Source organism: Corythoichthys intestinalis, chromosome 17 (genome assembly GCF_030265065.1).
Source record: "Corythoichthys intestinalis isolate RoL2023-P3 chromosome 17, ASM3026506v1, whole genome shotgun sequence".
In the NCBI taxonomy this organism is placed as follows: Eukaryota; Metazoa; Chordata; class Actinopteri; order Syngnathiformes; family Syngnathidae; genus Corythoichthys; species Corythoichthys intestinalis.
In genome coordinates this window covers 4,079,376-4,104,834 of record NC_080411.1, presented here as the reverse complement: position 1 = coordinate 4,104,834, position 25,459 = coordinate 4,079,376, and the positions used below count along the sequence as shown (strand labels likewise).

Below are 25,459 nucleotides of genomic sequence, written 5' to 3'. Positions count from 1 at the left end.
CCGGATTTCGTCACTCTCTCGATTTCGTTGCTGTTTTTCTACTGTTTTTGTTTCTAATGTTTGTACTGATATATGCTTTTGTTTAATACAATTACAATACTTTTTTTTTTTTCCTACAGACTTAAACAAAAAACACGAGTGTGAGCTGAAATTGTGTTTTTGCCGGATGGGAAAAGACAGTCTCCAGCCGGCGTTGCCAGATTGGGTGGCTTCAAGCTCAATTGGGCTATTTTCAAAGACTGACGGCGGAAGAGTAATGCATTGGTTGGGTTGATCAAATTTAGGCTACTTTTGACAATGCTCGACGGTTTTGGAAGGAAACGTTTTGATTAGTTTTAATTGTTGAACTTGGATGAAGTCCACAACAGTTACTGAACAAGGATTTTAGCGCCTCACAGTGCATGAGCGCTGAACTGCATGTCATTTCTGATTTGGAGGTAAGGTACAACATTACTGCTATGCAGTGTTGTTAATTTTACTTAAAAAAAGTAATTAATTACAGTTACAAATTACTTCTCCCAAAAAGTAATTGCGTTAGTAACTCAGTTACCTGAATGTAAGAGTAATTAGTTACTTGGCAAAGTAACTAGTGATATTTTTTTTTTCTCCAAAAAAAAAAAAAAAAGCAAAAAACAAAAAAAAAACAGGTCACACAATGTGAAGCTTAAAGGGTTTGGGGGACAGTTGGCCCAAGCCCAATTCTTTACCCTCCACTTAACTAGACACAAGGGTATTGCGATAACTAGCTAGTAACCTTTGCTATGTGTGGAAGTCATTTAAAGTTGTGAATCAATCGTTAAAGTTGTTAAAATTTCTCCCGTTATTGCATTAGTTCCCTTCTGTCTACTTTAAACATGTGTAAGTTTTAAAACTGTTTCATCATTTAAAGATAGATTTAAGTTAAGATTTTGCCGATTTAGGAGCATTTTAGATTTAAAAAAAATTACTTAGGTTAGCTAGGAAGGATCTCTACATCAGGGCCTTCCTGAGAGGTCTACTGCTTTAAGATGGCGGCTGTTTACAAACGCATGTAGTCCTTAAAACATGTTCGCAATGCAGCAGTGTCTGTCATCTGCATCTAGTTCTATAATATGATATCTACCGTGTCATGTGGGCGTAGTTTGTCGGCTATGGCTGCAGTCAGGTATTATTGGAGCCACCTAGCATCGCGGTTGCAACGGCGTCTTCCCCACTACTGCTCTGCTCTCGTCCCCGTGAGTCCGTTTCTCTCAAGGCTTTTTTTTTATTCAACCAACTTAGTAACGCATAGTAACGCACGCCTTTCCCGCCTCAGTAACGGTAACGGCGTTGCCAAGATGAGAAAAGTAATTAATTAGATTACTCATTACTGAAAAAAATAACGCCGTTAGTAACGCCGTTATATTGTAACGCCGTTATTAACAACACTGCTGCTATGTTAGGTAATACTTTTTCTCGTAGTAACTGTTGGACTTTTTTTGTTGTAATAGTACGGCAAGCCGGCGAGGGGGCCCATTGTCCGCCTGAGGCGCGCTATTTTCGGCTGGGGCTCGAGCTGATGGCTTGGGGCGGCCCGACAAGTAGTAGGCATGATGCTTCAGGCTTTTCAGAAATACGCCGTTGGTGTAGCCACTTGTCACTCAAACATGTCTGACCAATAGCAAATTGCAACATTTGTGTCAAAATGATTCAATCAAAAAAAGTGCGTTCAAAATTTTTCCACTTAAAAAAGTGACTTGAAAACATTTTGCACTTCAATCAAAAAAAAATTTTTTTTTTTTATAGAATAAAAATAATATTAAAAAATTAGATATATTATTTTTAGGGGAGGCAATTTTATTTTTTGCAAATAATTAATCTCTTCGGTTGATGCAACGTTTTTTTAGGCTGGAATAATTTAGACGCAAATGTCCTACTCATAATATGGCCCAAACATAAAAAGGATTGCTTCAATCAAAGAATACATTTTCAATGAAAAATTAAGTGTTCAAATGCAAATATTTTTTGGCACTCAAAAACTTTTTATATGATTGAATTTTTTTTGTTTGTTTGAAGTAATTTTTTTCTTTTGAATTTTTGTTTGTTTGTTTATAGCAACTTTTTTGAATGAATAATAAAGACACAAATGTCCGAGCCCAAATGTGGCCCAAATGCAAAACATTACTTAAAAAAAAAAAAAAAAAAAAAAAAAAAAAACATTCAAAGAATAATATTTTTAGATGCTTTTTTGTCTCAAATTTTTTTGCATTCACTTTGTTTTATTGAGGCGGCTTTTTTGATTGAAATTATTTATTTTTTATTAAAGTAATTTTTCTTTTGAAAATATTTTGTTTGTTAAAAGACACTTATTTTTTGATTGAACAATAAAGACACAAATGTCTGGGCCAAAATGCGGCCCAAACGCAAAACAACATTACTTCAATCAAAAAAGTTTCAATTAAAAAAAAAACAAACAAAAAACTTCCAAAAAAAAAAAAAAAAAACAATTCACAGAAAAATAATTTTCAAATGCTTTTTTTTTTTTTTTTTTTTTTTTTTTTTTTAGTCCCAAATTTATTTTTGCATTCAAACACTTTTTTAAATTTATTTAATAATAAAGACACAAATCTACATATCATTTGGCCTAATTTTTATTGAACGGGGCGAGTTTTATTGGGCTGGAAAATGGCTTCCCGATCTGGCAACCCTGAACCGGCAACAAATCAACCCAGAAGTGAGCCTGAGCCACTCAGGCAGCCGATTTTCCTCTCGCTACGCTAAACAGCTCGACGCCTTTGTGTTTTTATAGTTTCACAAAACCCAAACAACAAATTAAATGAACATTTTGTAACGCTAAATGTTTCGCAGGTAAAGGTTTGTGGCTGCTAAGCAAGTTAAAAGACGGTATAGTTGTAGAAACATTCTTTTATTTTGAATGCGACTAAAAGTCGTACTCGTACTCTGCGCTTTACCATCACGTAAAACGTCAACAACAATAACTGACCAGTATCAGCTATTAGACATGTTTTTATCTCGTTAGCTTGCTTTTGTTTGGAGCACGGAGCTTCTTGCTGCTCACGTGCACCCAAGCCATTCCAAATGATGACGTGAAAGAAGAAAAAAGGAGGGGAAAGTCCTTCAACATGATGAATGACAAACAACACGCTGAGGTATGATAAATATATCATGTAATGATTTGTGTTTCAGAACGACATGATGATTCCAAGTCCATGATCTAGAAATATGGGGACATTTTTTGCATGCAAGTCCATTTGATTTTAAGAGCAGAGTAGAAAGCCTTTATTGTCATTACACAGACTACTACAACGAGATTTAGAGCTTTGCCATGAAGTGCACCACATAAAAGTACATCCATCCATTATCTTCCGCTTGTTCCGGGGTCGGGTCGCGGGGGCAGCAGCTTTAACAGGGAAGCCCAGACTTCCCTCTCCCCAGCCCCTTCAACCAGCTCCTCCGGCGGGATCCCAAGGCGTTCCCAGGCCAGCCGAGAGACAACAACCGATTCGCCTGTCGATCTCCCGCCCCCTCCTACCGTCACTCGTGAACAAGACCCCAACATACTTGAACTCCTCCACTTTGGGCAGGAGCTCATTCCCGACCCGGAGAGGGCACTCCACCCTTTTCCGACTAAGGACCATGGTCTCGGATTTGGAGGTGCTGATCTTCATCCTAACCGCTTCACACTCAGCTGCTCCAGTGAGAGTTGGAGGTCACGGCTTGATGAAGCCAACAGCACTACATCATCTGCAAAAAGCAGAGATTCAATGCTGAGGTAACCAAACCGGACCCCCTCGACGCTTCGGCTGCGCCTAGAAATTCTGTCCATAAAAATTATGAACAAAATCGGTGACAAAGGGCAGCCTTGGCGGAGTCCAACCCTCACTGGGAACGAATTCGACTTACTACCGGCAATGCGCACCAAACTCTGACACCGGTCGTACAAGGACCTAACAGCCCTTACCAAGGGGCTCGGTACCCCGTACTCCCGGAGCACCCCCCACAGAACTCCCCGAGGCACACGGTCGAACGCCTTCTCCAGATCCACAAAACACATGTGGACTGATTGGGCGAACTCCCATGCACCCTCGAGGACCCTGCCGAGGGTGTAGAGCTGGTCCACTGTTCCATGGCCGGGACGAAAACCACACTGCTCCTCCTGAATCCGAGATTCGACTTCTCGGCGGACTCTCCTCTCCAGCACCCCTGAATAGACTTTACCAGGGAGGCTGAGGAGTGTGATCCCTCTATATTTGGAACACACCCTCCAGTCCCCCTTCTTAAAAAGGGGGACCACGACCTCGGTCTGCCAATCCAGAGGCACTGTCCCCGATGTCCACGCGATGTTGTAGAGACGTGTCAGCCACGACACCCCTACAACATCCAGAGCCTTTAGGATCTCCGGGCGGATCTCATCTACCCCCGGGGCCTTGCCACCGAGGAGCTTTCCAACCACTTCAGTGACTTTAACCCCAGAGATCGAAGAGGCCACCTCGGAGTCCCCAGACTCTGCTTCCTCAAAGGAAGGCGTGTCGGTAGAATTGAGGAGGGCTTCGAAGTATTCTCCCCACCGGCTCACGACGTCCCGAGTCGAGGTCAGCGGTACACCATCTTCACTATACACAGTGTTAATGGTGCACTGCTTTCCTCTCTTCATTCGCCGGATGGTGGACCAGAATTTCCTCGAAGCCGTCTGGAAGTCGTTTTCCATGGCCTCGTCGAACTCCTCCCATGTCCGAGTTTTTGCCTCGGCGACCGCCGATGCCGCAGTCCGCTTGGCCAGCCGGTACCTGTCAGCTGCCTCCGGACTCCCACAGGCCAAAAAGGCCCGATAGGCCTCCTTCTTCAGCTTGACGGCATCCCTTACCGCTGGTGTTCACCAGCGGGTTCGGGGATTGCCGCCACGACAGGCACCAACCACCTTACGGCCACAGCTCTGATTGGCCGCCTCAACAATGGAGGTGCGGAACATGGCCTACTTGGACTCAATGTCCGCCACCTCCCCCGGGACAAGGAAGAAGTTCTGCCGGAGGTGGGTGTTGAAACTCTTTCTGACAGGGGATTCTGCCAGATGTTCCCAGCAGACCCTCACAATACGTTTGGGCCTGCCAGGTCTGGCCAGCATCTTCCCCCGCCATCGGAGCCAACACACCACCAGATGGTGATCAGTTGACAGCTCCACTTCTCTTCACCCGAGTGTCCAAAACATGCGGCTGCAAGTCCGATGACACGATTACAAAGTCGATCATCGAACTGCGGCCCAGGGTGTCCTGGTGCCAAGTGCACATATGGACACCCCTATGTTTGAACATGGTGTTCGTTATAGACAAACCGTGACGGGCACAGAAGTCCAATAACAGAACACCACTCGGGTTCTGATCAGGGGGGCCGTTCCTCCCAATCACGCCCCTCCAAGTCTCACTGTCATTGCCCACGTGAGCGTTGAAGTCCCCGAGGAGAACAAGGGAGTCCCCAGAGGGGGCGCTCTCTAGCACACCCTCCAAGGACTCCAAAAAGGGTGGGTATTCTGAGCTGCTGTTCGGTGCATAAGCGCAAACAACAGTTAGAACCCGTCCCCCCACCCGAAGGCGGAGGGAGGCTACCCTCTCGTCTACCGGGGTAAATCCCAATGCACAGGCGCCAAGCCGGGGGGCAATAAGTATGTCCACACCTGCCCGGCGCCTCTCACCATGGGCAACTCCAGAGTGGAAGAGAGTCCAACCCCTCTCGAGAGGATTGTTACCAGAACCCAAGCTGTGTGTGGAGGAGAGTCCGACTATATCTAGTCGGAACTTCTCTGCCTCACACACCAGCTCAGGCTCCTTCCCTGCCAGAGAGGTCACATCATGTCCCAAGAGTGAGCTTCTCCAGCTGGGGGTCGGACCGCCAAGGCCCCCGCCTTTGGCTGCCGCCCAACTCCCTACGCACCCGACCCCTTTGGCCCCTCCCACAGGTAGTGAGCCCATGGGAAGGGGAACCCACGTTGCCTTTTCAGGCTGAGCCCGGCCACCAGACGCTTGCCTTCGAGCCCCACCTCCAGGCCTGGCTCCAGAGGGGGGCCCCGGTAACCCGCGTCCGGGCAAGGGAAACTGGAGTTCATTTATGTTGCTCATCATAAGGGGTCTTTTTGAGCCCTAAAAAAGTAAAAGTACAAACAGGCTAATATACAAATATAAATGGCGTAGGTTTGGTCTCAACATTGGTAGGGACAATATAACAGCATAACCTGCATGTACACTGTTTTTTCTCGGGAAGACCAAACAGATTGGGTGAATGGGACTCTGGACTACGTTTCTCACGAATATGAACCCAATTAATGATATGCTATATCAGGGGTCATTACGTCGTCTTGATCAAATGTGGGGGGACATCCTCAATTCACACTCTTGTCTCCTTGTTGATCAGTGCAGTGACAGCGAGGACTTGTTCGGAGACTACGACAGTCTCCTGGAGGACTCGTCCCTGCTGGCCAAGCTGGAACAGGCCGACGCGCTAGCCTCGGCCGACCCGCCGCCACCGCATGATGACTGCCAGGAGCCCAAGAAGCGCAAAGTGCAAAGTAGGGCTGCGCCACAAATCGCCAACTGAGCCGCGATCAAATGCGGACGATGACGTTTCAGTTCCGTCGACGGCAGTAGCCGTACGCGCCCTTTGAACCGAGGGCCGACGAGTTAATGTCTTTCCATCAATGTCGAAGATAGGACGTCCGTCGGCGTAAGTGCCGCCCGAACGTGACCGTTTGCTGCCGTCCGTCTCAGGCGAGGCCAGGAGGAGCGTGAGTGAGCGTATGAAGACGGCGCTGCGATGTAACGCGGCGGCGGCCACTGGACTTTCTCGAACGGTGGCCATGAAAGAGGCGGTGCTTAGCAGCCGGGTGGGCGACGCCGCCGAGGCCGTGGAGGCGCGCGCTGACGACCTGGGGCCGTTTTTCGGGCTGCCCAGCAAAGTCCGAGAGCTCCTCTTCACGCTCAGGGGAATACGAAGCCTCTACGGTGAGTACTCACGTCACGTGTACTCACTTAACATGACATGTCCAGATACTTACATGTACTCCCTCACATTTAGTTGAGTAATTTTTTATGAAAATTTACTTCTTTGAGTTGTCGTAGCCATTCTCTTTATATTATTTTTTTACTTTTTTATTAGCTTAAATGCTATGAATGCTAACATATTTACAATTATCATAGCAAATCGCGCACATGTAACTCAACAAACGGTATCTGTAAACTTAATTACAAATGCATACACAAACATAAATTAGCTGAAACAACTTACGGCCTTGTGCAGGCCAAACCAGAGCCAGCTGTCCTTTATTCATGTTTGACAAGAGTCTGCTCCTCAGTCATAAGGCGACAGTCCAGCCAGACCCAACACTGCCAACATAGGGCAGTGTATCTCCCATCATTAAACAAAATACAATACTTTTGGACTTTTTGGATAGTTATTTTGGGGTATTTAAAGGGAAACACAGATAAAAAGATATGTAGTTCTTAAAAGATAAATGTTGGTACGAGTAATAATAATAATTTGATATTAAAACCCTATTTATGTTTTCGTTTACATTAATTTTGTAAAATTTTAAATAAAAAAAACTAGTAGCTCGTCATAGTTGACGTTGCAGGCCTTGCTAGGCCTTGCTACCGTACTTCACAGTCACTCTAACCAGGTAAGGTTGTGATTTACAGTGCCTTGCAAAAGTATTCGGCCCCCTTGAATCTTGCAACCTTTCGCCACATTTCAGGCTTCAAACATAAAGATATGAAATTTAATTTTTTTGTCAAGAATCAACAACAAGTGGGACACAATCGTGAAGTGGAACAACATTTATTGGATAATTTCAACTTTTTTAACAAATAAAAAACTGAAAAGTGGGGCGTGCAATATTATTCGGCCCCTTTACTTTCAGTGCAGCAAACTCACTCCAGAAGTTCAGTGAGGATCTCTGAATGATCCAATGTTGTCCTAAATGACCGATGATGATAAATAGAATCCACCTGTGTGTAATCAAGTCTCCGTATAAATGCACCTGCTCTGTGATAGTCTCAGGGTTCTGTTTAAAGTGCAGAGAGCATTATGAAAACCAAGGAACACACCAGGCAGGTCCAAGATACCGTTGTGGAGAAGTTTAAAGCCGGATTTGGATACAAAAAGATTTCCCAAGCTTTAAACATCTCAAGGAGCACGGTGCAAGCCGTCATATTGAAATGGAAGGAGCATCAGACCACTGCAAATCTACCAAGACCCGGCCGTCCTTCCAGACTTTCTTCTCAAACAAGGAGAAAACTGATCAGAGATGCAGCCAAGAGGCCCATGATCACTCTGGATGAACTGCAGAGATCTACAGCTGAGGTGGGAGAGTCTGTCCATAGGACAACAATCAGTCGTACACTGCACAAATCTGGCCTTTATGGAAGAGTGGCAAGAAGAAAGCCATTTCTCAAAGATATCCATAAAAAGTCTCGTTTAAAGTTTGCCACAAGCCACCTGGGAGACACACCAAACATGTGGAAGAAGGTGCTCAGGTCAGATGAAACCAAAATTGAACTTTTTGGCCACAATGCAAAACGATATGTTTGGCGTAAAAGCAACACAGCTCATCACCCTGAACACACCATCCCCACTGTCAAACATGGTGGTGGCAGCATCATGGTTTGGGCCTGCTTTTCTTCAGCCGGGACAGGGAAGATGGTTAAAATTGACGGGAAGATGGATGCAGCCAAATACAGGAACATTCTGGAAGAAAACCTGTTGGTATCTGCACAAGACCTGAGACTGGGACGGAGATTTATCTTCCAACAGGACAATGATCCAAAACATAAAGCCAAATCTACAATGGAATGGTTGAAAAATAAACGTATCCAGGTGTTAGAATGGCCAAGTCAAAGTCCAGACCTGAATCCAATCGAGAATCTGTGGAAAGAGCTGAAGACTGCTGTTCACAAAGACTCTCCATCCAACCTCACTGAGCTCGAGCTGTTTTGCAAGGAAGAATGGGCAAGAATGTCAGTCTCTCGATGTGCAAAACTGATAGAAACATACCCCAAGCGACTTGCAGCTGTAATTGGAGCAAAAGGTGGCGCTACAAAGTATTAACGCAAGGGGGCCGAATAATATTGCACGCCCACTTTTCAGTTTTTATTTGTTAAAAAAGTTTAAATTATCCAATAAATTTTGTTCCACTTCATGATTGTGTCCCACTTGTTGTTGATTCTTGACAAAAAATTAAAATTTTATATCTTTGTTTGAAGCCTGAAATGTGGCGAAAGGTTGCAAGGTTCAAGGGGGCCGAATACTTTTGCAAGGCACTGTAAATACACCACAAGGTGTCAATGGAGAGTTTTACATTAATGATACATCAAGCCAATGAGTGCGTTTTGCCCCTCGACTGACCCTAGTTCCCTGTTTTTTTGTTTATTTTTTTAGACTGAATCTATTGTGATTCACGTTAATTTCAGTGCTGTCTTCACAACGTACGAGACCGCTGATAGTTTGTATATTGTGACTAAATATTGCCATCCAGTGTTTTTCTTGAGCTAAACGAAATATTTGAATAGAGTTTGACTAAAGTCTGAGTAAGTTTTATGTGTATTTTGCAGCTTTTAAATGAGTTCTTGTATTCTAATTGGCTAATGTGCCTGTTGCTAGCGTGGCAGGAGACGTGCTTACGTCTGGATTGCCTGTCCCGGAGGAGGAATTTAATCTACACGCTTCCCACCAGCGGCGGCAAAACTTTGGTGGCCGAGCTCCTGATGATCCGCGAGCTTCTTTGCAGGAACAACAACTGCGTCTTCGTCTTGCCGTACGTCGCCCTAGTCCAAGAGAAGGTAAATGCCATTTCAGGGAAGGGGAAAAAAGGAAAGAGAGAAAATGCCCACTGAACTTCCATGGGTCACTTCTTGTCAATTTTGGGTCCTTTTCTATTAATTTTGGGGCATTTTTGGGTTACTTCCACTGGTGGCGCTAGTTTTGGGTCACGTCCTGCATGTTTTGAGGAATTCGGGAGTACTTTCCTGGTCATTTGGATAATTTTAGGCCATTTCCAGAAGACTTCCTGTTTATTGGCCGCTTCCTGTTTATTTTGGGGCATTTCCGGGGTCACTTCGTATTGATTTTGGGTCGCTTTCGGTTTTTCTGTAGCATTTACGGCTAGCTGTCTGTTGATTTTGAGTCACTTTGATGATGATTTTTGGGGCATTTCCGTGTAACTGTCTGTATATTTTGGGTCATTTCCTGTACATTTTGATAACTTTCTGTTGATTCTGGAGCATTTATGGGTCACTGTTGATTTTGGCGCACTTGTAATTTTTAGTTGGTTTTTGGGCAATTAGAATAAAAAAGTTTTTGTTTTTTGGGGGGAGGGGGGTAGAGAAAAATGACCAAAAAGTATCAGTAGAGCTGTGTGAATCAGATGGATTTCTGTCGTTTAGGTCCGCGCTCTGGCGGCTTTGGGGCTGGAGCTGGACTTCCTGGTTGAGGAGTACGCGGGCAGCAGGGGGCGCTTCCCTCCAGTCAAACGAAGGGGGCGGCGCTCGCTTTACGTGGCCACCATCGAGAAAGCGCACGCCCTCGTCAACGCGCTAATCGAGGAGGATTCGCTGCGCTGCGTTGGACTGCTCGTGGTTGATGAGGTCAGTCTGAAATCCTTCAAACACATCCATATGTCAGCCCCTTTTTGCACGTTTTCCGTTCTGCATTAAAGGAACAGTATGTAAGCTTAGCACTTCAATTGTTCATTACATGACCCTAATATTCAAATATACATTTTAAAAAACTTGTTTTGTTTTCAATGGTTGAAGCCCAGATTTTCCCATTTTAAAAGTTGATACTCAGCACATTTATAACGGATCTCCAGCCCTCCCTCCACCAGTCAGCCAATTACTAGATAGTTCTCTCTTTGTCCAGGATGCCAGAGCTGTGTAGGCTTCGTCAACTAAGGTTGCACGTATAAGACAAGGACACGCCGTGCACTTGCACTATACATGTACTTCATTCCACTGACCTATGGTTACTTGTACTACAAGTACTTGTACTTACATGTACTTGTACAACAAGTAGGTTACATGTTTTCGTGTGTACTTAAACAACAATATGTGTAATTGTGTGTACTTGTACTTGCGCGTACTGCAAGTTTACGTGTACTTGTACAGCAAGTAACGTATATTTGTGTGCACTTGTACTGCAGGTAATGTGTACTTGCGTGTACATGTACTGCAAGTACCGTGTGCTTGCGTGTACCGCAAGTAACGTGTGCTTGCGTGTACCACAAGTACGTGTGCTTGCGTGTACCACAAGTACCTGTGCGTGCGTTTACCACAAGTACCTGTGCATGCGTGTACATGTACTGCAACTGTGTGTACTTGTACTACAAGTATTTGTACTCCCATGTATTTGGACTAACAGCAAGTGTATTTCTGTGTACTTGGACTACAAGCACGTGCACTTGCGCGTGCTACGAGCACGTGCACTTGCGCGTGCTACGGGCACGTGCACTTGCGCGTGCTAAGAGCACGTGCACTTGCGCCTGCTAAGAGCACATGCACTTGCGCCTGCTACGAGCACGTGCACTTGCGCCTGCTACGAGTACGAGCACTTGCGCCTGCTACGAGTACGAGCACTTGCGCCTGCTACGAGCACGAGCACTTGCGCGTGCTAAGAGCACGTGCACTTGCGCCTGCTAAGAGCACATGCACTTGCGCCTGCTACGAGCACTTGCACTTGCGCCTGCTACGAGTACGAGCACTTGCGCCTGCTACGAGTACGAGCACTTGCGCCTGCTACGAGCACGAGCACTTGCGCCTGCTACGAGTGCGCGTGCTACAAGTGTGTGCACTTGTGCTTGGACTTGCGCCTGCTACAAGTGCGCGCACTTGAGCGTGCTACACTTGAGCGTGCTGCACTTGAGCGTGCTACAAGTGCGCGTGTTACAAGTGCGCGTGTTACAAGTGAGTGCACTTGTGTTTGCACTTGCACGTGCTATAAGTGCACGTGCTACAAGTGCGTGCACTTGTGCTTGCACTTGCGCGTGCTACAAGTGCGTGCACTTTAGCGTGCTGCACTTGCGCGTGCTACAAGTGCGTGCACTTGCGCGTGGTACAAGTACGTGCACTTGTGTATGCGCGTGCTACAAGGGTGTGTACTTGAATGTAATTTTACTAAAGGTACTGTATACCGACCAGCATAGCAAAGCTACCCATGCAATTTCTATATTTCTATTTCTATAGAAATTCTATAGAAATTGCTTTTTGTAGTTTCTTATTGAAAGGTAACATTGGTATCAATGGTATGATACCACAGCTTGATCCTCCATTGCAAAGTACTTATCTGGCAGCCAAAAGGGGAAGAAAGAGGATTTTGTCAGCATCAATATTTTGGTCCTGGTTGTAGTGCCATTTTCGGCCACCAAACTTACATATTTTTACTTTAACTCATTGGCTGCCATTTACGGCAATAGACGTCATTCGATCGCTGCCACCCTCAAAGGCCGCCATCGTGGTGTAGAAATGCAATGTTTGCCGTTGCAGTTGCACATGCTGGGCGAGGGCAGCCGAGGAGCTTTGCTGGAGATCACCTTGTCCAAAGTGTTGCGGCTAAGCCGTGAGTGTGACATCATCACGCCACGCCCACCACGCGGCGTCGTGTCACGCGTCGGCTCTTTTTTCAGCCGGCACGCAGATCGTCGGCATGAGCGCCACCTTAGGGAACATCGGCGATCTGCAGACCTTTCTCAAGGCCGAGAACTACCACGACGACTTCCGACCGGTAAGTCGCTATATGTAGCGCTTCCAAATCGTTGGTTCATCTCACAACGCCTTCAGGTGCGCCTGAAGGAGTACGTGAAACTGGGCGACGGCATCTATGAGGTTGACTCCAAAGAGGAAGACTCTTTTCGTTTGTGTCGTCGGGTGGAGTTGAAGGTACGTGGGTTTAAAGTATTTTAACCAGGAGGGCTGTCGTGTTTCAGTGCCATTGACGGCGACTGACGTTCAATCCCATTTCAATTTTGGACGGACAGCCAGAGTGATATCTCTCAAAACTAAATGAAGCATGCATATTTACTTTTATTTTTTTCCTTTTTGGGTTTACACTTGAAATAATTAAAAAAAAGTGGAATACTTACTGTTTTCTAATTAGAAAATAAATCTTTAATAATACAAATGAAGAATATCTGAAAATTTAACCCACTTGGGGGGAAAAAATCAAGAAAAATAAGCTAATTTTACTGCAAATTATTTCAAAATTTGTAAAGTTTATTTTTATTTTCCTTTTTGTTTTTTCACTTAAGATATTTATTAAAAAGAGAATATACAAAGACAATATAAAAAGTTTTAAAACAAATTTTGCTGCTTCGAGTATTCGTTTAATCAGAGTGGCGTTGTAATGGTTTGTTTTGAAAGTGTTTGCATTTAGTTTTATTGATTTGGGTGTATACACTGCCCTCCAGTGACAACCAGGAATATGACATAACTCATTTCACATGGCTGAATCCAGCTGCTCCCTGTTAAGACCAACATAAGTTTTTTTTTTTTTTTTTTTTTTTTTTTTTTTTTTTTTTTGAGCTAATGTTTTTTTAATGCATTTGTAATTCAGTTTAAAGGGACATTTAGCCGTATTTTCTTGCAATATGTGGTTGAACCATTTTTCAAAGAACATTGTATATAAAAAATGGCATTTTATAGCATTTAAGCTAGCAGACTTTTGCTATGTAAGTTAGCCCATTGTTCTTTTGTTGTACTTAGATCCTCATGTATTTTTTATACCATTTGAGGCTCAGCTCAGGTATTTTAATTTTTTTATGTTCCTTATCCGATGACTAGATCATTTGAACTAACTAGTTCATCGATTATTCAACCAGTAATCGATAGCTGCAGCCCTAAACTCGAGTAATTCAATTAGAAAAAAGCTCGGAATCAAATTTTGCTGCTTCGAGTATTTGTTTAATTAGAGTAGCTGTGTAATGGTTTGTTTTGAAAGTGTTGAGTAAATCCAGCTGCTCCCTGTTAAGACCAACATAAGTTTTTTTTTTTTGTTAAAGCTAATGTTTTTTTATGCTTTCGTAATTTAGTTCATAGGTATGTTTAGCCGTTTTGTTTTTTTTTTTTTTGGTGGGAATATGAGTTTGAACGATTTCTGAAGAGCATTGTAAAAAAAAAAAAAAAAAAAAAACTTTAGCAGTTTATAGCATTTGAGCTAGCGGACTTTTGCTGTAAAAGTTAGCCAATTGTTCTCTTGTTGTACCTAGGTTCTCATTAATTATTATTTTTTAATACAGTTTGTGGCTAAGCACGTCTATTTTAATTCATTTTTAAATGAAAGTGCAATTTTACATAGTTTGAAGAAACACTCTGGATTTTTTTTTGTAATCTCATTTAATGCTCTTTTGAAATTGCAATCTTGGCAAGCCTTTGTTTTACATTTCCTAAAAGTCATTCTGCAATGCATTAAATGTTCCTTGTCCGATTAAGTACTCGATTATCTGTCCGAACTATTTTATAGATTAATCGACTGCTAAAATGATCGAAAGCTCAATCCCAAGTAATGACAAGGCACTTGCGTGCGTCCGTTTGCGCTTAGTACTCGAGCGCCATGCAGAAGGCGGATCCAGACCACATCGTGGCGCTGGTGACGGAGGTGATCCCCCAACATTCCTGCCTGGTTTTCTGCCCGACAAAGAAGAACTGCGAGAACGTGGCTGTCATGATTTGCAAGTACCTCCGTCGGTGAGTCTCTTTGCTCTCCCAGGCGTCACTTACTGTCGACATTCGATTAATTTTGGGGCATTTTTCTTCCTGATTACACATTGAATCAATTTGAGGATGTCTAGTGTCGTTAATGGAACTGAAAATTAAGTTTTCCCAGATTAAATGATTTGGAAATCCTTCGTTGTCAATGGCAGACAGTTAATTGTGGGTCACTTCCTGTTGGTCAGGTCACTTTCTGTTGATGAGTCACTTTCAGGTGTTTTGGGTCGTTGCTTGGTCACTTCCATTACATTTTGGGCCCCGCAGTCGGTTATGTCCATCCTTACAGGCGTTCCTCTGTCCCCTGCAGGGACTTCCTGCGACACCGGAAGGCTGAGAAGGAAGCCCTCCTGCGCCAGCTGGAGGAGTGCGGCCGCGGCTCTGTATGTCCGGTCCTGCGGAGGACCGTCCCGCTGGGCGTAGCCTACCACCATGGTGGCCTGACTGCCGACGAGAGGAAGCTGCTGGAAGACGCCTACTCCGCCAGCGTTCTCTGCCTCATCACCTGCACGTCCACGCTGGCCGCTGGCGTCAACCTGCCGGCGCGGAGGTCAGAGCCGCATCGTCACCTATAACTGATCCATCGGTTATTAAAATATATATTCAATCGGGAAAGATGAAAAATAGACGTCAGCCGATATGGGATTTTCAAAAGATTTGAAAAAAATTTCTATGTTTAAAGCGGAGTTTGTAAAATGACATTTAAGGCCGCTATACAGTGGTACCTCTACATACGATCACTTCGACACACGATCTTTTCGACATCCGACGTAAAATTTGAGCCGCCATTTGTTTCTACATCCGACGAGTTGCTCGAAATACGACGACATGACAGCACTGCAAACGAACCCACGGTGGATTTTCTTATGTGATAAATCAACACAGTTTTCAAAAAAAGTTGATACAGTTGGAGAAACAAGGAAAAAAGTTATGCTTACCTTTGAAATGAAGATGCAAGTTATAGAAAAATATGAGCTTGGGGTGCGCGTCCCTGAACTGGCTCAACAATACAGCTCCATGATCCTCTTATGACCACCGTTCGCCACTATTTATAAGTAAAGGTGACAATTATTATTGTGGTAACATTGCCAAGGAAATCGCCAGCTTTGTCACATTTTTATCATTTATTTAAGAACTTATCCAACACAAAACGCTCATTGTCTTAAGCAGTTGACTGCTCTCAGGAAAACGAAAGTATTATCTCTACCGCACCGACCTATCTCACTGGAGACGTCACCTTCGCGGTGCGTTCAGGGACAGTAAAAAGTGTCCGCCATATTAGAATCCGATTCGTTACATTATTTTCAGGAATAATTATTAATTCTTCTTCTTCTTCTTATATTATTCTGAATTATTTATTTATAACTTATTTGTTTTTCTATGTTTAATTGCCATTTGTAACAGTGCCAGCAGTATTTATTAAGAATTTAGTGTATGTTTTTAGGCTTTGGAACGAATTAATGGAATTATAATGTATTCCTATGGGAAAATCCTGCTCGACATACGACCATTTCGACTTACAAACAAGGTCCTGGAACGAATTAAATTCGTATGTAGAGGTACCACTGTACTTTATTTTAAAGCATTTGGATTATAGTGCTACAACGATTAATCGATTAACTCAAGTAATTCAATTGGGGGGGGGGAAAATGCTGTTTAGAGTATTCCTTTAATTAAAGTGGTATTTTAAAGGTTTGTTTTGAAAGAGTTTGCATTTAGTTTTATTTATTTGGGTGAATACACTGCCCTTTAGTGGCAAGAGTGAATATGACATAACATTTCACATGGCTGAATCCAGCTGCTCCCTGTTAAGACCAACATAAGCTAATGTTTTTTAATGCATTCATAATTTCGTTTATAGGTATATTTAGCCGTTTTTTTGTGGGAATATGCGATTGAACCATTTGTTAAGAGCATTGTAACATAGACTTCATAATGATATTGTCAGGGCGCGGGGCCGATTAATAGGTGGCCTGCATTGTTGCCGTGGCCATCAAAGCTTATCGAGTGGAATCGCAGACAACGAGCTTTTTATGTTGAAAATTCTTGTGAATAAACGATTAAATCCCTGAATTCTTTATAGATATGGATGTAAAACAGTCTCGATTCTTGGTTAAAAGCCATAAAAAAAACCTGCAGTTAGCATTTTACATAAATATGTCGACGTACGATGCTAGTCTGTTAGTCAATGTGGCGGCAGCCTTATGTAAACAGAGCTTTTTCGGTGAAATTTTTGTGAATAAATGTTTGAATCCCTGTTATCTTTATACATATGGCCGTAAAATTGCCTCGATTCTTTGTTAAAAGACAAAAAAAAAACAGGCAGTTAGCATTTGTTTTATGTAAATATGGTGAAGTACGATGCTAGTCTGTTAGTCAATGTGGCAGCCGCCTTATGTTAACAGCTTTTTTCGTTGTAAATTCTTGTGAATAAATTCTTAAATGCGTGAATTCTTTATAGATATGGACGTAAAACGGTCTCGATTCTTGGTTAAAAGCAAAAAAAAAAGTGCAGTCAGCATTTATTTTACGTAAATATGTCGAAGCACGATGCTAGTCTGTTAGTTAATGTGGCGACCGCCTTATGTAAACAGAGCTTTTCCGGTGAAAATTATTGTGAATAAATGCTTAAATCCCTGAATTCTTTATAGATATAGACGTAAATTAGTCTCCACTCTTTGTCAAAAGAGCAAAAAAAACGAGCAGTTAGCATTTATTTTACGTAAATATGTCAAAGAATGATGCTAGTCTGTTAGACAATGTGGCGGCAGCCTTACAACAAAGACCTTTTTACATTAAAAATTCTTGTGAGAATATGAAAAATGTAATAATTACTAGGGTTGTTCCGATCGTGTTTTTTTGCTCCCGATCCGATCCCGATCGTTTTAGTTTGAGTAGTTGGCTAGCTGCCGATCTCGATACCAATCATTCCCGATACTTTTTCCCGATCATATACATTTTGGCAATGCATTAAGAAAAAAATGAATAAAACTCGAACGAATATATACATTCAATATACAGTACATAAGTACTGTATTTGTTTATTATAACAATAAATCCTCAAGATGGCATTTACATTATTAACATTCTTTCTGTGAGAGGGATCCACGGATAGAAAGACTTGTAATTCTTAAAGGATAAATGTGACTTTGTATATTGTGACTAAATATTGCCATCTAGTGTATTTGTTGAGCTTTCAGTAAATGATACTGTAGCCATTTAACTTCTGCCCAAATGCGTGATGGGAAGTGCAACCATGACTGTGCGTCGTGGTACCAATTGATATATCTTCTCTGCATTGGGAAAATAACATTGGGGGTTAAGAAAAAGATCAACTACTACCTTTCTTCCCCACATTGCTTCCCACGATTATTATAATCATTGGGAGAGGGATTGTAAGGCTTTAGCCATTTAAAAAATGGTTCCAAAGGCTGCCAAAATTCACTTTACTCATTTTACGCTTCCTTTTAGCTCTATATACTGTATGGGTAAAACGGCGCCATTATAGATTGAACACAACAATGCGTAAGTGGGTCATGCAGCGCATGCGTCAATTGCGTTAAATATTGTAACGTGATAAATGTAAAAAATAATCATTCTCGCCGTTAACGCGATAAATTTGATAACCCTACCTTAAGCTTAAACTAAAGACTCTCGAAGAGTGTAACACATTATGTCTGTAATGTTAAATACAATTAGAAAACGATTTAATTAAAAAATATATATATATTAAAAAAAGGCATGGCCGATATTTTTTTGCTGATTCCGATACTTTGAAATTAATGTGATCGGACCCAATCGATTGGGGACGTCTCTAATAATTACCTTGAATCTCGAACAAATCACTCCTGAGACAATCCTTCCTGTTTATATGTGGTACAGCTTTCATACTTTTTCCAACCTAAATCCGGCATTGGTTGCTGCATTTGTCGCTGCGACCGACTACAAATAAGTGAAGCGGATTGTGGAATGGCCTTCTACTTTAAGGTGGAATCTGACCTGTCAATATCATTATGAAGTCTATGATTGTAAAAAAAAAAAAAAAAACGTTAGCATTTTATAGCATTTAAGTTAGCGGTCTTTTGCTATGCAAGTTAGCCCGTTGTTGCACTTAGATCCTCATTTATTTATTTATTTTTTGTACCGTTTGAGGCTCAGCTCAGGTATTCAAATTTTTGTATGTTCCTTATTCGATTACTCAATTATTCGAACTAACTACTTCATCGAATAATCGACTATTAAAATAATCGATGGCTGCAGCCCTAGTTGATCATGAATGGGCTACTCAAAGAAAAAAAAATTAGACTACAAATTTAATATCAAAATATTAGGCGAATAAAGTCGTACTTCGTAAAATTACGAGATTCAAGTCATAATGTTACGTAATAATATGAGAAAAAAAGACGTTACGTAGTTTGATATGGTTTTACGAGAAAAAGTCGTCGTATTACGAGATTAAAGTGTATTTATCTGCGAAAAGGCACACAAAATTTTTTTCTGGAATAAACAGGGGCAACTTTACAAGATAAAATGCCGCTGAAAAGGATGACGATATCATGCTAAAACTGCCCGCCGCCGTGTTCTCAGGGTAATCGTGCGCTCGCCGCTGGTGGCTCAGGAAGCGCTCAAGACCAGTCAGTACAAGCAGATGGCGGGCCGCGCCGGCAGGGCGGGGCTGGACCACGAGGGTGAGAGCATCTTAATCCTGCAGGAAGCGCAACGGCACCAGGTAGACCTAGCGTCATGTTAGCGTGTCGCGCCCCAGTTTAACACTTTGTGTGTTCAGGCCAAGGCCTTGCTGTGCGCCCCCGTGGAGAATTGTTACAGCCGGCTCCTCGCCGACGACCACAAAAGTCTACACGCCCTCATCCTATCCCTCGTCGGACTAAAAGTAGGCTTGTCAAAAGTATACATACTGAAATGTATCCAGATACAATATTTGATTGGAAAAATATCCAACTCAGTGATTTGTTTTTGTACGACCAAAGCTCACCACAAATGTTCGTAGTCATGTTGTAAATTTACTTTTGTACTACTCATGATGGGAACGGTGAATATTTTTGCATTTTCCTTATATACTCATTGACTGCCATTAACAGCATAGTTCAAATGGATTGGACGTCTCGTAGCGACAAACTCATTTCGACTGACAGCCGAAGGAATATTGGATGCCACGGGATTGGACGTCTGTCATCTTCAGCAGCATTGAAAACGTTTAAAAGCCTTATGTAGTTGAGCGCTCGCTAATTTGAGGTCATGATGTGATCCACAGGCGGCGTCGCACGTGGAGCACCTGGAAGACTTTGCACGCGGGACGCTGCTTTTCGTGCAACGTGAGCACGCCGACGTATGTGTGGAGGATGCCGTCCGGCGGGGCGTCCGCCTCCTCCAGCTCAAAGGCGTTCTTCACGTGCAAAACGGCGACCTACAGGTCACGCCTTTGGGCAGGGCCGCCTTTAAAGGTCGGTTGGTCGGGTGGAACGCTTGTTCATTTAAAATAAAAATAAAAAACTGCCATTTTGGCACAATAGTAACATTTGTTATACAAGTGTGACTTATGTGAGCACATCAACAACAAAATTAATAAAAACTGATCTGAAACTCTGGTTATGGCCCACAATCAGGGTTGCCAGATGGGGATGACAGTTTCCAGGCCAATTATACCATAAAATCTGGCCAGTAGAATTAAAAAGCAGCCCAAACGACAACCTCTTTCAAAATACGATGTTTTCCTTATACAACTCTGTTTTGATATTATAACCAGACAAAAAAATTAACATTGGGAGACGCATTGGGGCGAGTAATTATGCTGTTTTGCCGTTAAGAATTATGGGAGCTGTAGTTCTTGTTAAAAAAAAGGCTCAAACTATTGTATTATTTTCATTTCAGTAACACAGTTGTTAATAATTAATGATATATTTATTCATTATTAAATGTCAAAATGCATGTTTGTCAATTGAAATCAATGCTGAAGTACAATTTTGACAATATTTCGGAGTCTCTAAAGGGACATTGACAGAAATACAATATATCTGGAAAATGTCCGCTAGCTTAAATGCTATATACCGTAATGCTAATTTTTACAACAACTGGCTAACTTGCGCAGCAAAAGTTGCTAGCTTAAATGCTCTTTAATGCTAATTTTTACAACAATTGGCTAACTTGCATAGCAAAAATCCGCTAGCTTAAAAGCTATATAATGCTAATGTTTACAACAATTGGCTAATTTGCATAGCAAAAGTCTGCTAGCTTAAAAGCTATATATTGCTAATGTTTACAACAACTGGCTAACTTGCGCAGCAAAACTTCCCTAGCTTAAATGCTCGTTAATGCTAATTTTTACAACTATTGGCTACATTGCATAGCAAAAGTTCGCTAGCTTAAATGCTCTTTAATGCTAATTTTTACAACAATTGGCTAATTTGCGTAGCAAAAGTCCGCTAGCTTAAAAGCTATATAATGCTAATCTTTACAACAATTGGCTAATTTGCATAGCAAAAGTCCGCTAGCTTAAAAGCTATATAATGCTAATGTTTACAACAACTGGCTAACTTGCGCAGCAAAAGTTCCCTAGCTTAAATGCTCGTTAATGCTAATTTTTACAACTATTGGCTACATTGCATAGCAAAAGTCTGCCAGCCTAAATGTTATATAATGGTAATGATTACAACAATTTGCTAAGTTGCATTTAAAAGTACACTAGCTTAAATCCTACATAATGCTAATTTTTTAAACAACTGGATAACTTACATAGCAAAAGTCTGCTAGCTTAAATGCTACATAATGCTAATGTTTACAACAATTGTCTAACTTGTGTAGCAAAAGTAGGCTAGCTTTAATGCTATATAATGCTAATGTTTACAACAATTGGCTAATTTTAATAGCAAAAGTCTGCTAGCTTAAATGCTACTTAATGCAAATGTTTACAACAAATGGCTAACTTGCATAGCAAAAGTACAATAGCTTAAAGCTATATAATACTAATGTTTACAACAACCAGCTAATTTGCATAGCAAAAGTCAGCTAGCCTAAATGCTACATATGCTAATTTTTAAAACAATTGGCTAACTTGCATAGCAAAATTTCGGTAGCTTATATGCTATATAGTCACAATTGATTGGATAACCCGTGCCAGCAATTACAGCCAATGAGTGCCCTCTAAAAGGTTAATCTAACGCGTGCCTGCGCTCGTTCAGGTTGCGTGGACGTAAGCCACAGCGAAGCCCTGTTCCAGGACCTCCAGAAAGGCCTGGAAGGCCTTGTTCTCAATAGCCTTTTTCACCTTCTCTTCCTGGTCACGCCATATGACCTGGCTGCCGGCTGCACGCCGGACTGGATGACCTTCTACACTCAGGTGCGCTCACCTACACAAACCATCAGTCCACTTATCCGTTCGTCCAATGAATGTGAAACAAAGATATCTTAAGTACAATGGTACCTCTATTTACGAACGTCCCTACATACAGAATTTTCAGGTTAAGACACGCCTCAATTGGGAAAACATTACCTCTTGTTAAGAAAGAAATTTTAGGATACGAACAGCAAAATTACATTATGGATGGTACTCGCAGCTCCTGAACGTAACATGCTTATAGCGGCTCTGCCATTGGCCATTGTCTATCATTCCTGGCATCCAATTGGCTGAGAGGGACCTCTACTGTCTGGGTATGTGTGTATCCCAGCATCCTCTTCATTCCAATAGCTTTACATGAGTGTATTAACCTATACTCTTTATTCTTGTTTTTTCACATTATGCACAAGTCTGATTTTATGTTTTTGTTGCAATAATATAATTGTGATGTGTATTATAAAGTATGTCTGAATATTTGGGGGCTTGGAACTGATTAGGGAATTTACATGGAAAATGTGTACCCATTAATGATCTAAAAAGATTCAAATTTTCGATTCCCTCATCTGCAGATGGCGTCGTTGTCGTCGGCGGAGCTCAAAGTTTGCGCGGCGGTGGGCGTCCCAGAAAGCTTGGTGGCCAGGAAAGCGGCGGGTCAAAGCGTGGGCAAGGTCCGGGTAGCCGTCGCTGGCCGCCAACAGGAGGCGCTCCCCGTCACCGCCTTCTGTTTTTACGTTTCCGTAGAGTGGCGACGTGTCGGCGGCCAAGCGCGCCTTCCTCTCGTTGGTTCTGCTGGCTCTGCTGAAGGACGGCGACATTTGGGGCGTGGCCCAAAAGTTCCAGCTCAGCCGCGGCTTCGTCCAATCGCTGCTCAGCTCGTCCGCCGCCTTCTGCTCTTGCGTGCTGCACTTCACGCAGGTCACGACTTTACCTACAAACACATACAAATAACTTTTTTAAAATACATTTTTTCAAATTGAAAAAACTTATCTTTGTTTTTAATTAAACAAATTATTTAAGTATATTTTTTTAATTTAAAAAGACACCAACAATATTTAAATGTTTTTTATATGTAATATTTATAAAAATGAAGTTCTAAAAATTCATTTTTCAAATATATTTGTGTTTGTGTGTGTAAATGTATATTCAAATACACACAAATATTTTTCAATAAAGAATCAAATAGATTTTTTTTAAAAACAGATTTTTTTTAATGATTATTACATTTGCTTACAAAAGTAAATGACAATAAAAAATGTTTTCATTAAATAATATGCAAATTTGTGTTAGTAAAAAGAAAAACACAAATATATTTGTAATAATTACAAAAATCTCAAGATAAAATGTATTAATTTAAAAATCTATATTTTCATGTGTAAATAAAGATATATACTGTATATTGATATACACAAAAAATAAAAATGTTTTGAAAAAATATCATTTCAATATATTTTTGAAATATTTACTTTTACATCTAAATAAATAATGACCGCTTAAGTAAAAAAAATTGTAATATGAAAAAAAATCTCGTATTTAATCTTATTATATTATCCTTATAAAGTAAATGACAAAAAAAAAATTTTAAATTAAATATACAAATTTGTAAAAAAAATATATAGATTTGTAATTTTAAAAAAAGTCTTTAGATAAAATGTGTAAATTAAAAAATAAACTGTATATATTTATATACAAGTAACTTGCAATTGTCTTTTAAAACAAAAAATGTCATTTAAATATATTTTTATAAAATACTTTTACGTCCAAGTAAAAATGGCAAAAATCTATTTTTTAAAGTTAAAAAAAACTAAATATTTTTTGAAAATCTTGTTTTTAATATCTATTATTTTTATGATCATTTACTTGTTAAAGTAAATGACAAAAAAACAAAAAAAAACACATTTGTTTTACAAAATAAAATAACCAGTATATTTGTAATAATTACGAAAATATTTCTTTTGATAAAATGTATTCATTTAAAAATATATATATATGGATGTGTATTATTTAAAATATGTACTGTATACATATATATATATATATATATATACACACAGTATATGCATAAAGCACATACTCTTTAAATAAAAATATTTAAATATATATTTTTTAAATTATAATTTTACGTCTTAATTAGAATGAGTTTTTTGTGAATTGTTCTAATTATTGGCAATATATAGCATTTAAGCTTGCGGACTTTGGCTATGCAATTGTTGCAATTTGCTAACTTGCATAGCAAAAGTCCGCTAGCTTAAATGCTATATAATGCTAATGTTTACCACAATTAGCTGAATTGCAAAAATCTGTTAGCTTAAATGCTATATAATGGTAATGTTTTACAACAACTACCTAACTTGCATGTTAGACTTCCGCTAGCTTAAATGCTATATAATGTTAATGTTCACAACAACTGGCTAACATGCATAGTAGATGTCCGCTAGCTTAAATGCTATATAATGTTAATATTTACAACAATTCGCAAACTTGCATTGCAAAAAATCTGCTAGCTTGAATGCTATATAATGCTAAAGTTTACAACAATTGGCTAACTTGCATTGCAAAAATCTGCTAGCTTGAATACTAAATATTAATGTTTACCAGATAGTTTCTGTTGCGCACTAGAAACAGTCTGGTGCGCACCAGATTAGTTTATTTTTTTTCTTTTGATTTCCCTTTAGGGGCTCTGTATATATGTATACCTGTATATATTATCTTATTTTTTTATTTTTATTTTTTTTGAAGGAGCTGGACTCGCTGTGGGCGTACTGTTCGTTGTTGGAGGCGCTGACGCGACGCCTCAGTTACTGCGTCAAGGCAGAGCTTATCCCACTCATGGAAGTGGCGGGAGTTTCTGAGGTCAACATGCTAGCGCGTGGCGGCCCACGCCCCATGACTGCCGTTTTGCTAACGTTAATGTTTTATTCGCGTAGGCTCGCGCCAAGCAGCTCCACGCCGCCGGGTACCCCACGCTGACGCACTTGGCCAACGCTGACCCAACCGTCCTGGTCAGAACGGTGGCGCATCTCAGTAGAAGGCAGGCCGATCAGATGGTGGCCTCGTCCAAGGTGGGCGCGGCCCGAGCACGTGGCCCCAAACGCTCGTTAACCGCCTTTGTTTCAGATGCTGCTCAATGAGAAGGCGGAAACGCTGAGGCAGGAAGCGGATCATCTGCTGGAAGCGCCACCCGATTTACCCGATTGAAATCCACAAACAGTGGTCACCACTTTTTTAACACAAATAAACTTTTTGAGTTAGAATCTTTTATTATTCCAATGACTTTTTTTCAAATGTTCATCTATTTTCTAGGTATCAATAAAATGAATTTTGTATTAACTCATTGGCTGCCATTGACAGCGACAGGATAGACATACAATCCTCTAGTCCTGGGGTGCCAAAGTCC

At 41.3% G+C, this 25,459-nt stretch overlaps 1 protein-coding gene across 4 annotated transcripts; it reads left to right on the top strand.

Moving 5' to 3' along the window:
• The first annotated feature begins 2,521 nt into the window (after positions 1 to 2,521).
• Positions 2,522 to 25,439, top strand: helq (helicase, POLQ like). Of its 4 annotated transcripts, none has more exons than XM_057819726.1 (19): positions 2,522 to 3,128; positions 6,387 to 6,535; positions 6,735 to 6,968; positions 9,622 to 9,800; positions 10,404 to 10,604; positions 12,498 to 12,570; positions 12,638 to 12,735; positions 12,792 to 12,890; positions 14,548 to 14,693; positions 15,025 to 15,264; positions 19,302 to 19,443; positions 19,501 to 19,605; positions 19,987 to 20,176; positions 21,911 to 22,068; positions 22,635 to 22,733; positions 22,807 to 22,980; positions 24,802 to 24,915; positions 24,990 to 25,124; positions 25,180 to 25,438. In XM_057819726.1, the coding sequence occupies exons 1-19, from the start codon at positions 3,109 to 3,111 to the stop codon at positions 25,258 to 25,260; spliced, it is 2,637 nt and encodes an 878-aa protein (XP_057675709.1). In that variant the 5' UTR covers positions 2,522 to 3,108; the 3' UTR covers positions 25,261 to 25,438. The 4 variants fall into 4 exon arrangements, with proteins under 4 accessions (XP_057675709.1, XP_057675708.1, XP_057675710.1 ...); XM_057819725.1 differs by having other exon boundaries at positions 6,382 to 6,535; positions 25,180 to 25,437; XM_057819727.1 differs by lacking the exon at positions 2,522 to 3,128 and having other exon boundaries at positions 6,390 to 6,535; positions 6,597 to 6,968; positions 25,180 to 25,439.
• Positions 25,440 to 25,459: the final 20 nt, after the last annotated feature.